Source organism: Anomaloglossus baeobatrachus, chromosome 3, assembly GCF_048569485.1.
Source record: "Anomaloglossus baeobatrachus isolate aAnoBae1 chromosome 3, aAnoBae1.hap1, whole genome shotgun sequence".
Taxonomy (NCBI): Eukaryota; Metazoa; Chordata; class Amphibia; order Anura; family Aromobatidae; genus Anomaloglossus; species Anomaloglossus baeobatrachus.
The window spans coordinates 455,029,628-455,044,078 of NC_134355.1; the positions used below are offsets into that span (position 1 = coordinate 455,029,628).

The following is a 14,451-nucleotide window of genomic DNA, read 5'->3' on the forward strand; positions in this document are numbered from 1 at the left end:
TCTTTTGTCAGAAAAGCATATGCCTGTTTGTCCCTGAATTCAAACAAATCTCTAATAAACCTCTTATGTTTTCTGTCTTTAATACTCAGTCTATATTTCTCTATCGTTGTTTGGAGAGTAGTCTCTCTGTTAGTAAATTCAGGGTCTGTTTTATGCTTTAAGGCCTCCTCAATTAGTTTCTGCAGAACACTAGAGGATTTTTCAAGGGTAATCTTTTCTTCCTCTAATAGGATGCCCATAAAACGTAGTGATGATGAAACTGACTCTTCCTCCCACTTGGCCAATAGCGCTGTAGATCTGGACCTGTTTGCCGGTACAATAGTAATCCGCAAACCTCTAGGGACAATCCTCTGTTTAATGTAATTATCCAATGATTGGACCTCCCACCAAGATTTGATGTTCTCTTTATATGCTGTAGTTAAATCAGCAAAGATATTTCTAAGGGAGGGTGTTACGGGGGGCTGTCTGATAATAACCTAAATGAGTATCAGACAGTCAGGGTCCACCGTGCAAAGACTCTGCTGCAGACTATGGCAGAGTGCAATACCTCTGTTAACTCACAGAAGGATATAATAAGAAAGTAAAGCAATTCCTCCCTTACTTGGAGGGTGTGTGGAATGATCTCTGTTAATATTCACAGAGACAAAGGCAATGTGTGCGAAATGGCACCTACCTAGGTCCGCTCTTCTAGTGGTGCAAAAGAGACGAACAGCAGCGTAAGCCGCACAAAGCTCCTACCTGCGTTCGCTCCACTAGTGTGCGAGGACACGAACCACTAGATATGGCACCTGCCTAGGTCCGCTCTTCTAGTGGTGCAAAAGAGACGAACAGCAGCGTAAGCCGCACAAAGCTCCTACCTCTGTTCGCTCCCCTAGTGTGCGAGGATACGAACAACTGCCAGACGCAGTATAAGGAACGTTACCCTAGCGGCAACGTCCACCTACGAGTCGAACCACAAGGCCCAGCCAGACCATGTGCCTCAGGCACCTGCCTATGTCCGCTCCCCTAAGAGGTAAGGATACGGACAGCAGCCGAAGCTGTAAGGTATAAGAACGCTACCCTGCCGGTAGCGCTCACCTAGCATAGACAGAGGAATGCCTAGAGGAACGCGCACAGAGCGTCTACTCTTATGCATGAACCAAGAGGACTGAGCGCCATGCGGCATGTGTCAGGGTCTTATATAGACTCTGTGCCTCATCCAAGATGGAGGACACCAGAGCCAATCCGCTGCCAGAACGACAGGAGTGACGTCATGCTGGCCTATCACCGAGCAAGACATCACAAGCACATGACCAGCGACCAATCGGCATAGAAGGTGTCAGAGACATGTGACCTCGTGTCAGCGATGATGTCACCCGCACATGTGCAATGGCTCCAATATAGGACTTAGTCTCCGGCGCTCGCACATGTGCAGTAGCAAGAATTCTGGACTTAGTCTCCAGCGCTCGCACATGTGCAGTAGCAAGAATTCTGGACTTAGTCTCCAGCGCTCGCACATGTGCAGTAGCAAGAAATCTGGACATAGTCTCCAGTGCTCGCAGCAACCGTAACAGAGGGGCTCGTCGTAGATCTGTTATTTATAGACAGTTCAGAGACAGCTTCTCTAGCATCATCCAACCAAGCATTAGCATTCATAGATCCAGCAAGGAAACCAGCCATAATATCATTAGTATCAAGAAAAAACCATCATAAATAATTGTTTAAGGGATCATAACCTGTAAACCGTAGAGAAAACCCTTAATAAAAATCACTTTTAATTAATTTAGATTAAAATAGATATCCCAAATTGAAAAAGACATACACACATATATACATACATATAAATACATAGAAAAGTGCTGCAGTGCAGAATGGGAGAATTCAGAAGCCTTACTTATGTCCATTGACGTAGAATCCCTATACAGCTGTATCCCCCACAATATTGGTTTAGAAGCGGTAAGGCACTTTCTCAATTCCAGAGGAACCTATATGTCCCAACATAATGACTTCATCTTACAATTGATAAAATTCATCCTGACGCACAACTATTTTATTTTTAACGCAAAGTATTACCATCAACTCAGGGGCACTGCAATGGGGAGCCCTTGTGCTCCCACATATGCAAACTTGCTCCTGGGTTGGTGGGAGGATACTGTTGTGTTTTTTGGATGATGATATGTGGGGTCCCCAGATTCAGTTCTGGGGACGCTACATAGATGATATTCTGGTGGTGTGGCGGGGATCAGCAGAGTCCTTTATTGACTTCGTGAACCATTTGAACATTAATGACCTAGGCTTGAGGTTCACGTATGAGATAGGGGGCGACAAACTCCCTTTCTTAGACGTCCTAATAACGAAGGAAACAGATAGGACCCTAAGTACCTCTATCTTTAGAAAACCAAACGCCACAAACAGTTTGTTGAACTGGGAAAGTCATCACCCAGTGAGTCTTAAAACTGGGATCCCGAAGGGGCAGTTTCTGAGATTGAGGAGGAATTGCTCTTCAGTCCCGGAGTATAAGAAGCAGTCCTTACATCTTAAAAAGAGATTTAGGGAAAGGGGGTACACTGTGAACATCATAGATAAGGCGTATAGAAATGCTTTTCATAGCAATCGAAGGGACCTGCTGGCCACCACCCCTAAAAAAGATGATGATCAGATTACACGGCTGATTGGGATGTATGATGACCAGCATTTGAAGGTAATGGCCATACTGAGGAGACATTGGGGCATTTTAAAAAGTGACCCTGATATTTGTGGGAACATATCTGCATACCCCTCGGTAACCTTTAAGAGAGGGAAGACAATAAAAGATGAGGTTGTTCATAGCCTTTATGTCCCCCCAAGAAGAAGTGGCACCTGGTTAGATAGGAGAGACGTTGGCACCTTCAAATGCGGGTCATGTATGTATTGCAAACACATTACACCCTCTAAAGAGTTTTGTAGTGCAGTAACTGGACGGATCTATAAAAATCGCAATTTTGCAAATTGCAAAACAGAGGGGGTAATCTACCTCTGTACATGTACATGTCCGAAGGATTATGTAGGAAAGACCAGAAGACAACTGAAAGTGCGGATAGGAGAACATCTGGGTGATGTGAGAAATAAGCGGGACACACCCTTAGCCCGACATGTGAATACGTATCACAACGGCGACTTGGGGTCTTTCTCCTTCAGGACCATTGAAGTAATTCCCCCATCGATTCGCCTGGGAGACTGGGATAAAAAGTTCCTTCAGAGGGAGACACGCTGGATCTTCTGGTTGGAATCCACCAATCCGGGAGGCCTAAATGAACAACTAACTTTCTCTAGTTTCATTTGACCTTTAAAGCATTCTGTATAATTGGGATATATATCCTCTCCTGGATACATGGGAGTCAGTTTTAATCAGCCAACCTGTATATGTCAGTTTGACTACGGGGTTTTCTATGATCTTGGACTGTAAGATCTCTTTTTGCGTAGTATATATATATGTGGTTGTACTGGTCCATATATGCACTGTTTTTGATATCCCTATTGAAGTGTAACTATAGGATTTACTTACAGGGCGCTCTATGAGAAGCTTTTATAGCCTGATCATTGGTAGTCCGGGCCACTCAGGCTTAATAGAAGGGATGCTGAGTGGTGCTGTGGAGCGCATGAAGTGTTCAACTAATATATGACCCACAGCTGACGTCACATTAATGAACGTCTGTGTTGCCAATGGGGATTACTCGCGGAGGAGCACATAGTGTGCTCCACCTGGACGATAGTCTTCTTCCCAGGGCAATAGAAGGGCTATGGAGTGGAGGTGTGGAGCGCATATAGCGTTCCACCGTCATTTGACTGTTGGCTTACGTCACATTGAGGGACGTCCTGGCTTGCGCGGCGGTTGGCCGCGGTGGAGCGCACGGTGCGTTCCACCTGCGCGTCACTTCCGCTCCGGCAGACGCCACTTCCGGTGACGTAGGCGAAGGCTGGCGTGGTGGCTGGCCGCGGTGGGGCGCACGGTGCTTTCCACCTGCGCGTCACTTCCGCTCCGGAAGACGGCACTTCCGGTGATGTAGGTAAAGCGCCATTTTTAAAGAACGCTCTTTTCCCCACGTGCAGAGACGGGGATTAGGACCGAGGCAGGGCGGCAGATTGTGGCCAGCTGCATATACCCCACTGTGGGAGCTCCTGAGGAACCCTGGCGGGACTGGATGCCAGGGGGAAACGCGTCGAGCAGAATAAGCGGTTCCTGTATCAAGCCTGTATATATATAGGCGTCCAGTGATTACACTTAAGTATACTATTGTTTGTCTGGCGATTGGTCCAAGTCTGCGCAATAAGCTAAGTACATGACTATATTATTGTTACCGTTACCAACAGTGATTGGGTGTTAGTGGAGTAATTGATCCATGTGAAATTCATTATTTATGCTGCTATTATTATTGGGTTGCTTCTGAGGATCATTATATATATATTGTTTGGGGAGCCATTGGTTTGTCACCAGTGTGTTATAATCTGATACTGGTGGGAGCAGGTGGATGCAGGGCCTGAGAGAGCCCCCTCCGGTCTTCTGGCTGCTATATGCACAGCACTTTAATATATGTTCATTTATATGCTGCTGTTGAGTGGAATGTTTACATCTTAAAGCTAACATATGTACATAAAACCCCTCTGAATTATGTTTGAACCATGGCACTTTGTCCTCATATGATAGAGCCCGTTGTCTGATACTACACCCTATTGCTGCAGAGTTATACTCACATATGTGTTAATTGAAAACAGGTTTTATCCCTGACATTAAAATTTTTGCACTTTGTGTTATCAATTTGTGACAGTGCAGAAAAACCCTGTTTGAGCACTCCTATACTCCCAGACTAGCTGCACTTATAATCTAGTGGAGGGAGAGGAGGGTGAGCCGACGTCTGAGCGGGGGCGCCATTACGTGATCTAGGGTGCCGACCTCCGCAGGCTAGGTAGGGAGAAGTGTTAGGGTGTTGACCACTCCCATTCTGCACTGCAGCACTTTTCTATGTATTTATATGTATGTATATATGTGTGTATGTCTTTTTCAATTTGGGATATCTATTTTAATCTAAATTAATTAAAAGTGATTTTTTAATAAGGGTTTTCTCTACGGTTTACAGGTTATGATCCCTTAAACAATTATTTATGACGGTTTTTTCTTGATAAAAAGAAACCACTATGGATAAATAAGACTGCTAAGTATAATAAAACAAAAAGGGCATTAACCCCATTACGACCGCGTTACGTTTTAAAACGGCACTAAAAAAGGGTACTTATTCCTTTCTGCCGTTTTAAAACGGCGGTCGGAAAAAAGGATCTAGCGCCCCCCAGAGTCAGAAAATTTCCGGGGTCTCAGCTGCCGGGGGTAGCTGAGACCCTGGAGATCATGATTCGGGCCGGTTTTTCCGGTCCCCGCTCACCTGATGACCGGTATACACCGTATACCGATCATCAAGTTATAGTAAATGACCGCGCCGGTAAAAAATCATTTATCTCCCATCTGGCATGATCAAACATGCCAGATGGGAGATAAATCTTTTTCCCGGTTCCCTCCGGTCCCCTCGGTATCCCCAAAGTGCCCCCCCCGACCCCCAACCCCCTCCCGAAAATCCAAGATGGCCGCGCGCATCGGAGAGCACAGCAGCGCGCCGGCCGCATTTACAGTGTTCCTATGGTTTCTGTCGTATGTGCCATAACACATACGACAGAAACCTGCTCCCTAGGCCCTGCCGGGTCCCCCCCTACCCTCCCCCTGGTGTCCCCCGGTGTCCCCCGGTGTCATACATACCGGAGCGCTGATCCCCCGCGGCCCCCTCCTCCGGCTCCTTCTCTGCAGACTCCGGTCACATGTGCAGAGCAGCTGACAGCTTCCTGTGTTCAGGACGCTGGCTGCAGCTGCTGCTGCACTGAGTCTGCAGCTGTGACCCGGGGAGAGTGGGTGCAGATTCTTTGCACCCACTCTCCTCAAATGGAGGGTCTGCCCTCCTAGAAAATGGGGGATACGTTCCCTGAACGTGTCCCCCATATTCTAGAAGGTCCAGAGGCGACGTGGGACGTCCAAATGGATTACAGTGGATTTTTTTTTTTCTTTTCAATAAATTGGTCAATCAGGGAATGTTTTGGGGAGTGTTTTTTCAAATAAATTTTTTTTTGTTGTCAATTTTTTTTTTATTACTGTCAATTAGTTATGTCGGGTATCTGATAGACGCCGTGACATAACTAATTGCTGGGCTTGATGCCAGGTGACATTACACACCTGGTATCAACCCCATTCATTACCCCGTTAGCCAACGCACCAGGGCGCGGGATGAGCTGGGGCGAAGCGCCAGAATTGGCGCATCTAATGGATGCGCCACTTCTGGGGCGGCTGCGGCCTGCTATTTTTAGGCTGGGAAGAGTCCAATAACCATGGCTCTTCCCATCCTGAAAATACCAGACCCCAGCTGTCAGCTTCACCTTGGCTGGTGATCTAATTTGGGGGGACCCCACGTTTGTTTGTTTTTTTTAATTATTTATTTATAAATAATTAAAAAAAAAAAAACAGCTTGGGGAGCCCTCCAAATTGATCACCAGCCAAGATGAAGCTGTCAGCTGTGGTTTGCAGGCTACAGCTGTCTGCTTTACCCTAGCTGGCTATCAAAAATAGGGGGGACCCCACGTCATTTATTTTAATTATTTTTTTTTTATTTTGGGCTAAATACAAGGCTAGGCATCCTTTAGTGTCACATGAAAGGCACTAAAGGGCGCCAGCTTAGAATATGCAGGGGGGTGGGACGTTATATATGTTTGACATCTATCCATTCATCCATTGTAGCATTTTAGGCTATGTGCCCACAATCAGGGTTTGCAACGTTTTGGGGGCAGAGTGTTTTCCCTGCGTCCATAACGCTGCGTTGTGCAGTAGAAGCACAGTGGCAGGATTTTTAGAAATCCAGTGCCCACTGTGTTTCTTTTCTCCGCAGCATAAATCGACCTGTGGCGCAGCTTCCCGAGCCTCAGCATGTCAATTTATGCTGCGGAGATGAGTGTTCTCTGCAGGTAGAATAGAACTAAAGTCCACAGCAGCCTGAACCCAAATCGTGGGCATGGGCAGCTGCGTTCTCCCGTGGACAACACTCACATTTCTGCAGGAGGCTGACACTGGGTACTAGACGCCGTGTCGCTGGATCATGGCCACATAGCCTAAAGGCTACTTTACACGCTGCGATATCTGTCCCGATATCGCTAGCGTGGGTACCCGCCCCCATCTGTTGTGCGACAAGGGCAAATCGCTGCCCGTGCCGCACAACATCGCGCAGACGCATCACACATACTTACCTGCCCGGCGACGTCGCTGTGACCGGCGAACCGCCTCCTTTCTAAGGGGGCGGTCCGTGTGGCGTCACAGTGACGTCACTGAGCGGCCGACCAATAGAAGCGGAGGGGCGGAGATGAGTGGCCGGAACATCCCGCCCACCTCCTTTCTTCCTCATAGCGGCCGGGAGGCAGGTAAGGAGAGCTTCCTCGTTCCTGCGGCGTCACACATAGCAATGTGTGCTGCCGCAGGAGCGACGAACTACATCGTTACTGCTGCAGTAACGATAATCGAGAATGGACCCCCATGTCACCGATGAGCGATTTTGCACGTTTTTGCAACGATGCAAAATCGCTCATCGGTGTCACACGCAGCAACATCGCTAATGCGGCCGGATGTGCGTCACCAATTCCGTGACCCTAACGACTCCGCATTAGCGATGTCGCAGCGTGTAAAGCCCCCTTAACAGTGAGAAATTTGTTGCTACAGCAACATTTTTGTGAAGTACCTGTGGATTCAAAATGTTTACTATACTCCTGAATAAAATACTTGAGGGGTCCAGTTTCCAAAATGAGGTCACTTGTGGGGGGTTTCTGATGTATAGGTACCCAAGGGGCCCTGCTAATGTGACATGGTGCGCGCAATTTACTTCAACTTTTCCAAAATTCAAATGGTGCTCCTTCCATTCCAAGCCCTCCCATTTATCCAAACAAAGGTTTTTGGCCACATGTGGGGTATCCCTGCGCTCACAAGAAATTAGATAACAACCTGTGGGGTACACGTTTTGTTGTTGCCTCTTGAAAAAGTGAAAAATGTGTCGCTAAATCAACATTTTTGTGAAAAAAATGAAAATTTCAATATGGCAACCTAAGCTTATCAAATTCTGTGAAGTATTCGTGGATTCAAAATGCTCAATATACACCTAGATTAAAGCCTTGAGGGGTCTTATTTCCAGAATGGGGTCACTTGTGGGGGACCTCCACTGCTTAGGCACCTCAGGGGCTCTCCTAATGCAACATGGCGTCCGCTATTGATTCCTGCCAATTTTGCAGTCAAATTGCACACCTTCTCTTCTGAGCCCTGTAGTGTGCCCAAACAGTTGATTTCCACCACATATAAGATATCACCAAACTCAGGAGAAATTGCGCAATAAATTTCATGGTGATTTTTTTCCTGTTACCCTTGTGAAAAAAAAAGCTACCTGGTTGAAGTAACAATTTTGTGGTAAAATTTTATTTTTTTATTTTCATGGCTCAATGTTATAAACTTCTGTAAAGCACCTGGAGATTCAGGGTACTCACCAAACATCAAGATAAATTCCTTGAGGGGCCTAGTTTCCAATATGGGGTCACTTGTGGTGTTTTTTTGCTGTTTACGTACCTTAGGGGTCCTCCAAATGCGACATGGTGCCCGCAATCTTTTTCAGCCAAATTTCCTTTCCAAAATTCAAATATTGCTCCTTCCGTTCCAAGCCCTCCCATTTCTCCAAACAAAGGTTTCAGACCACAAGTGAGGTATCACCGCACTCATAAAAAAGTGGGTAACAAACATTGGGGTCAAATTTTTGGAATTACCTCTTGAAAAAGTGAAAAAATTGATGTTAAAGCAACATTTTTGAGAAAAAAATGAAAATTTTCAATGTGACAACGTAACGTTATCAAAATCTGTGAAGTACTTGTGGATCCAAAATGCTCACTATACCCCTATATAGAAGCCTTAAGGGGTCTAGTTTCCAAAATGGTGTCACTTGTGAGGGGTTTCTGCTGTTTAGGTACCTTAGCGGACATGTAAATGCAACATGGTGCCCGCAATCTATTTCAGCCAAATTTGCTTTCCAAAATTCAAATATTGCTCCTTCTGTTCCGAGCCCTCCCATTTGTCCAAACAAAGGTTTCTGACCACATGTGGGGTATTGGCGCGTTCATAAGAAAGTGGGTAACAAGTTTTGGGGTTCATTTTGTTGTGTTATTTCTTCTAAAAGTCAATAAATTTGGGGTAGAGCAACATTTTGGGTAAAATTTTATTTTTTGCTTTTCTCATTCCACTTTGCTTTAGTTCCTGTGAAGCACCTGAAGGGTTAATAAACTTCTTGGATGTGGTTTTGAGTACTTTGAGGGGTGCTGTTTTGAGAATGGTGTCACTTTTAGGTATTTTCTGTCACTTAGGCCTCTCAAAGTCACTTCAAATGTGATGTGGTCCCTAAAAAAATGGTTTTGTGAATTTTGTTGAAAAAATGGGAAATTGCAGATGAACTTTGACCCCTTCTAACTTCCTAACCCCAAAACATTTTGTTTCAGAAATTGCGCTAATGTAAAGTAGACATGTGGGAAATGTTATTTATTAACTGTTTTGTGTGACATAACTCTCTGGGTTAAGGGCATAAAAATTAAAAGTTTGAAAATTGCAAAATTTTCAAAATTTTCATCAAATTTCCGATTTTTTTCACAAATAAAAGCAAAAAATATCGTTCTAAATTTATAACTATCATGAAGTACAATATGTCACGAAAAAACAATGTCAGAATCACCGGGATCCGTTGAAGCGTTCCAGAGTTATAACCTCATAAAGGGACACTGGTCAGAATTGCAAAAAATGGCCTGGGCATTAAGGACAAAACTGGCTTCGTCCTTAAGGGGTTAAAAATCTTGAAGGCTGAGAAGACAGAAATAGCATTTCAAAAGTATAAAGATATCAATAGGAAATGCAAAAATGAAATTAAGCAAGCAAAATTAGCTACTGAAGGAAAAATCGCCAATGACATTAAAATAAATCCCACAATCTTTTATAAATACATTAATGCCAAAAGTAAAATAAAGGATAGTATCGGACCCTTAAAATATAATAAAAAGTTAGTTATAGAGGACAAACAAAAGACTGAGATATTAAATAGGCACTTCTCATCCGTGTTCGCCAAGGTACTGACTTTTCCAGGGATCATTCAACAAGTGAAAAATCAAAGTTCACCACCTGATATAATTAATTTAACACAAGAAGGCATACGCCTGCGTCTGAGTAAATTAAACATTGACAAATCCCCCGGGCCACATGGCATTCATCCACGAATATTGAGGGAATTGAACGCCATAATCGACAGACCACTGTATCTCATCTTTTTAGACTCGCTTGTAACAGGGTTGGTGCCTCAGGATTGGAGGATTGCTGATGTGGTACCGATATTTAAGAAAGGTAAAAAGGTGGATCCAGGCAACTACCATTCAAGTTAGCCTGACATCAGTAGTATGCAACATTTTTTAGGGCATTTTAAGGGATAATATGCAAAAATATATTGCAGAAAATAATATAATAATTGACAGACAGCATGGATTCATGAAAGATAAGTCATGTCTAACCAACCTGTTGGGGTTCTATGAGGGGGTAAGTGCAAACCTGGATATTGGTAATGCAGCTGATGTGATTTATTTCGACTTTGGAAAGGCATTTGATACTACACCACATAATAACCTTATACTAAAGCTCCAGAAGCAAGGACTAGGGGAAACTATATGCAACTGAGTAAGGAATTGGCTAAAAGATAGGAAACAAAGAGTAGTCATAAATGGTACATTCTCTAAATGGGCTATAGTCAGCAGTGGGGTGCCAGGGATTTGTGATATGACCGATTCTTTTTAATCTCTTTATTAATGACCTTGTGGATGGGATAGATAGTAAAGTGTCAGTCTTTGCTAATGACTCCAAACTATGTTAGATATTAAAAACTGACCTTGATAGTACAATAATACAAAAAGATCTGGATAAGATGTCACAATAGGCAGATACTTAGCAAATGAGATTTAATGTTGATAAATGTAAAGTAATGCACGTAGAACAGAGTAATCCTATAGCTGCGTATGCATTAAATGGAAGTAAACTTGGGACTACAGAACAGGAGAAGGACTTGGGTATTCTCATTACAAATAAGCTGAGCAGCAGTACTCAAGGTCAGGCAGCAGCTACTAAAGCAAACAAGATTTTAGGGTGCATAAAAAGAGAGATTATATCCCGTGATCCCAACGAATTGTTACCCCTCTAGAAATCACTTGTAAGGGCACATCTGGAATAAGGGATCCAGTTTTGGGCTCCACATTTTAAAAAGGACATTCAGAAGTTAGAGTCAGTTCAAAGGTGGGTAACTAGACTACTACAGGGAATGGAAGGCCTCACATATGATGAGAGGTTGAAAAAGTTAGATATGTTTAGCTTAGAAAAAAGACGTCTCAGAGGAGATCTTATTTATATGTATAAATAAAGGTGTGGTCACTATAACGGACTGGCACATGACTTATTCCGTCCAAAGACAATACTAATCACCAGGGGGTATACACTACGAGTGGAAGAAAAGCAATTCAAGCAGCTAAATAGGAAAGGGTTCTTTACAGTTAGAGCAGTCAGACTGCAGAATGGAAGAGGTAGTAATGGTACATACTATAACGGATTTTAAAAAAGGGCTGGATGATTTCCTCAGTACACATAACATTGTTGGTTATAAATGACTTAGTGACATGTAGAACTGGTGGAGGAAGGTTGAACTAGATGGACCTAGGGTTTTTTTTTTAACCTAAGTAACTATGTAACTAAAACAGCCAAACATGGTGTAAGATAAAAATATTTATGTTCACTTACTAATCTCATACCATGTGTGTCTGGTTTTTTTTTGTTTTTTTTTTGTAGTGAGAGGCATGTGTCTTTTGTAGCCAATCACTAGCCACAGTGGTGAATAAGGCATCACCACTATTAATGATAGGCTGTAGTGGTCACAAAGCCAACCTCACAATTTTCAAATCCAAGGAGGGAAACTGTTATGGCCCTTGGGTCTGTTGCTCCACATTCCCCTTCTTCCTCTTCTGCTTCTCGTTTGCGTCATTCCAGTCATTTGGGAATTTCTTAGCTTCCTGAGTCTAAGTCCCAATTTTGAGCTACTGAGCATGCTCACGGACTTAGTCATTTCTGAGGCTAGTTATGTACTCTGTTCTCAGCATGTTTGCGACGTGGCATTACATGATTGGCTGTGGGTGATGTCACAGATGATGCGGGGATCACATGGTTCTCGGCATGTGACGTGGCATTACATGATTGGCCGAGGGTGACGTCACTTCTGTCGTTGCTCATTACTATTGGACCAGGGTCATTCCTGTTAATTATCCTCCATCTTGTGGGCGGAGCTAAGTTTATAAAGGGCCCTGGAGCCTGCCTCTCGGCGCTCAGTCGTTACATGCGCTTGTGTGGGAGTAGACGCTCCATGCGAGTTTGCATACTATCCCCGCTACCAATCTCTATAGTGGTATCGGGTTAGGCAGGGACCTAGTACCGATTCGGGCATCATTGTACCCGCTTTCCATGCTTTAGGGGAGTCGACCTAGGTAGGAACTTCTCCCCCTTCGCTCCTGTTTACTCTCTGCAGATAGCATAGAGCGTTCCCTGGCTCCTTATAGTGCGGTTAGCACACGGGGCTTGGACAGGGACTTGCACTTGAGCCATTTCAGAGAAAGCTATTGCTCTCTGTTATCAGCTGTCATATTACACTTCCTCTATGAGCATAATAGAGGTTAGTTTTTAGGTTTGCGTATGTCCATTAACAGGAGACCTGTGCATTCTCTCCATTCCTAGGAGCATAGTGTATGCTTTGTTAATTTACTAGCTTACTTCTGTGAAGTAACAGAGGTATTTCCTATTCATATGGGGCAGTCGCCCTAACTTATTTATTTGCCACCACATAATAGTTTATGCTAATACTGTACTCGCTGTGAGTTAAACAGGATGTGTCGTACTAATCCTTGTGTTGCTGTGAAGTAACAAGTACTACTTCTGTGGTACAGACACCCTTTTCTGCTGTCACTAGCAGCAGTTGCACGGTGGGCCCTGACTGCCTGTTACTCATTATTAGTTATAATACCAGGCAGCCCCGTAACAGAAAGCTGATGGGAGTGGTTTATATGTATTATTATTATTTTTTATTTTATACCTGACTGGGCTGCGTTTATCTTTAGTTTTAAGGTTTGAACCTTCCATTTAATACTAATGATATTAAAGGTAAAAACATAATGAGGAATACACACCAGGTTAATCATTTTCTAATAACCATTAAACCATTACGAAAGCAACAATAGGAAAATACAATTAACTTGCCTTTGCAGCCTTAGGTCCAGGTTTTACCATTGTGCAGCTATTACATGGATCATTTTCTCTGATTTTTGCCTTGTAATCTTCAAGTTCCTGTTCAAAAAATGTAATTCAGATTTATTAATGAAAGGTTATTCCCTTAAAAAACTTTCATGCCTTGTTTGTTTATCACTATGTGTCATCCACTGGTTATATTTAGGTTCACATGTGTTTCACATGACTTTTTCAGAGAGCATTTTAACTGTGGGCTAATAGCCTATAGTTGGAGGTTGATATAAAATGGTCCAGATGCACAATGGGCTGAGGCAATGAGGCAAACAGAATGGTTTAACAGGGAAAAATGCAAAGTCCTTCATCGGGTAAAAGAAATGTAAAAATCATATATAGTATGTGTGGAATAAAAGTAGGTGATAGCACCGGGGAAAAGGACTTAGGCATAATAGTAGATCCCAAATTCAACATGAGCCAACAATACGGAGCTGCAGCTGAAAAAAGCCAACAAAATTCTGGGATGTATCAAAACAAGCATTAAATGTAGATCAAGAGAGGTAATTATTCCCCTATACTCTGCCCTGGTCAGACCTCACCTGGAATACCGTGTACAGTTCTGGGTGTTCCCATTCACGAAAAACATCAATATATTGGAGCAAGTCCAAAGAAGAGAAACCAAGATGGTAGAAGGTCTGTAAACCATGTCAAATGAAGGCCAGATAAAAGAACTAGGAATGTTTAGTTTGCAAAAAAGAAGGCTGAGAGGAGACCTAATAGCAGTCTACAAATATCTGTAAGGAAGTCACAGTGCAGAGGGAACTACCCTATTCTCATTAGCACAAGGAAGTACAAGAAGCAATGGGATGAAACTAAAAGGAAGGAGATTCAGATTAGAGATTAGGAAAAACGTTCTGACAGTGAGGGCAATCAGAGAGTGGAACAGGATACCATGGGAGGTGGTGAGCTCTCCATGAATGGAAATCTTCAAGCGTAAACTAGATAAACATTTACCTGGGATGATTTAAGAAAACCTGCACTTGCAGGGGGTTGGACCCGATGGCCCTTGAGGTCCCTTC

At 43.6% G+C, this 14,451-nt stretch overlaps 1 protein-coding gene across 1 annotated transcript in view; it reads right to left on the reverse strand.

Moving 5' to 3' along the window:
• LOC142296638 (putative cation-transporting ATPase 13A4) overlaps nucleotides 1-14,451 on the reverse strand; it is a 523,287-nt gene that overhangs the window by 223,845 nt on the left and 284,991 nt on the right. The window contains exon 15 of the mRNA XM_075340491.1: nucleotides 13,391-13,477. Within this exon, the coding sequence (XP_075196606.1) occupies nucleotides 13,391-13,477 (87 nt within the window). The remainder of the gene's footprint in view (nucleotides 1-13,390; nucleotides 13,478-14,451) is intronic.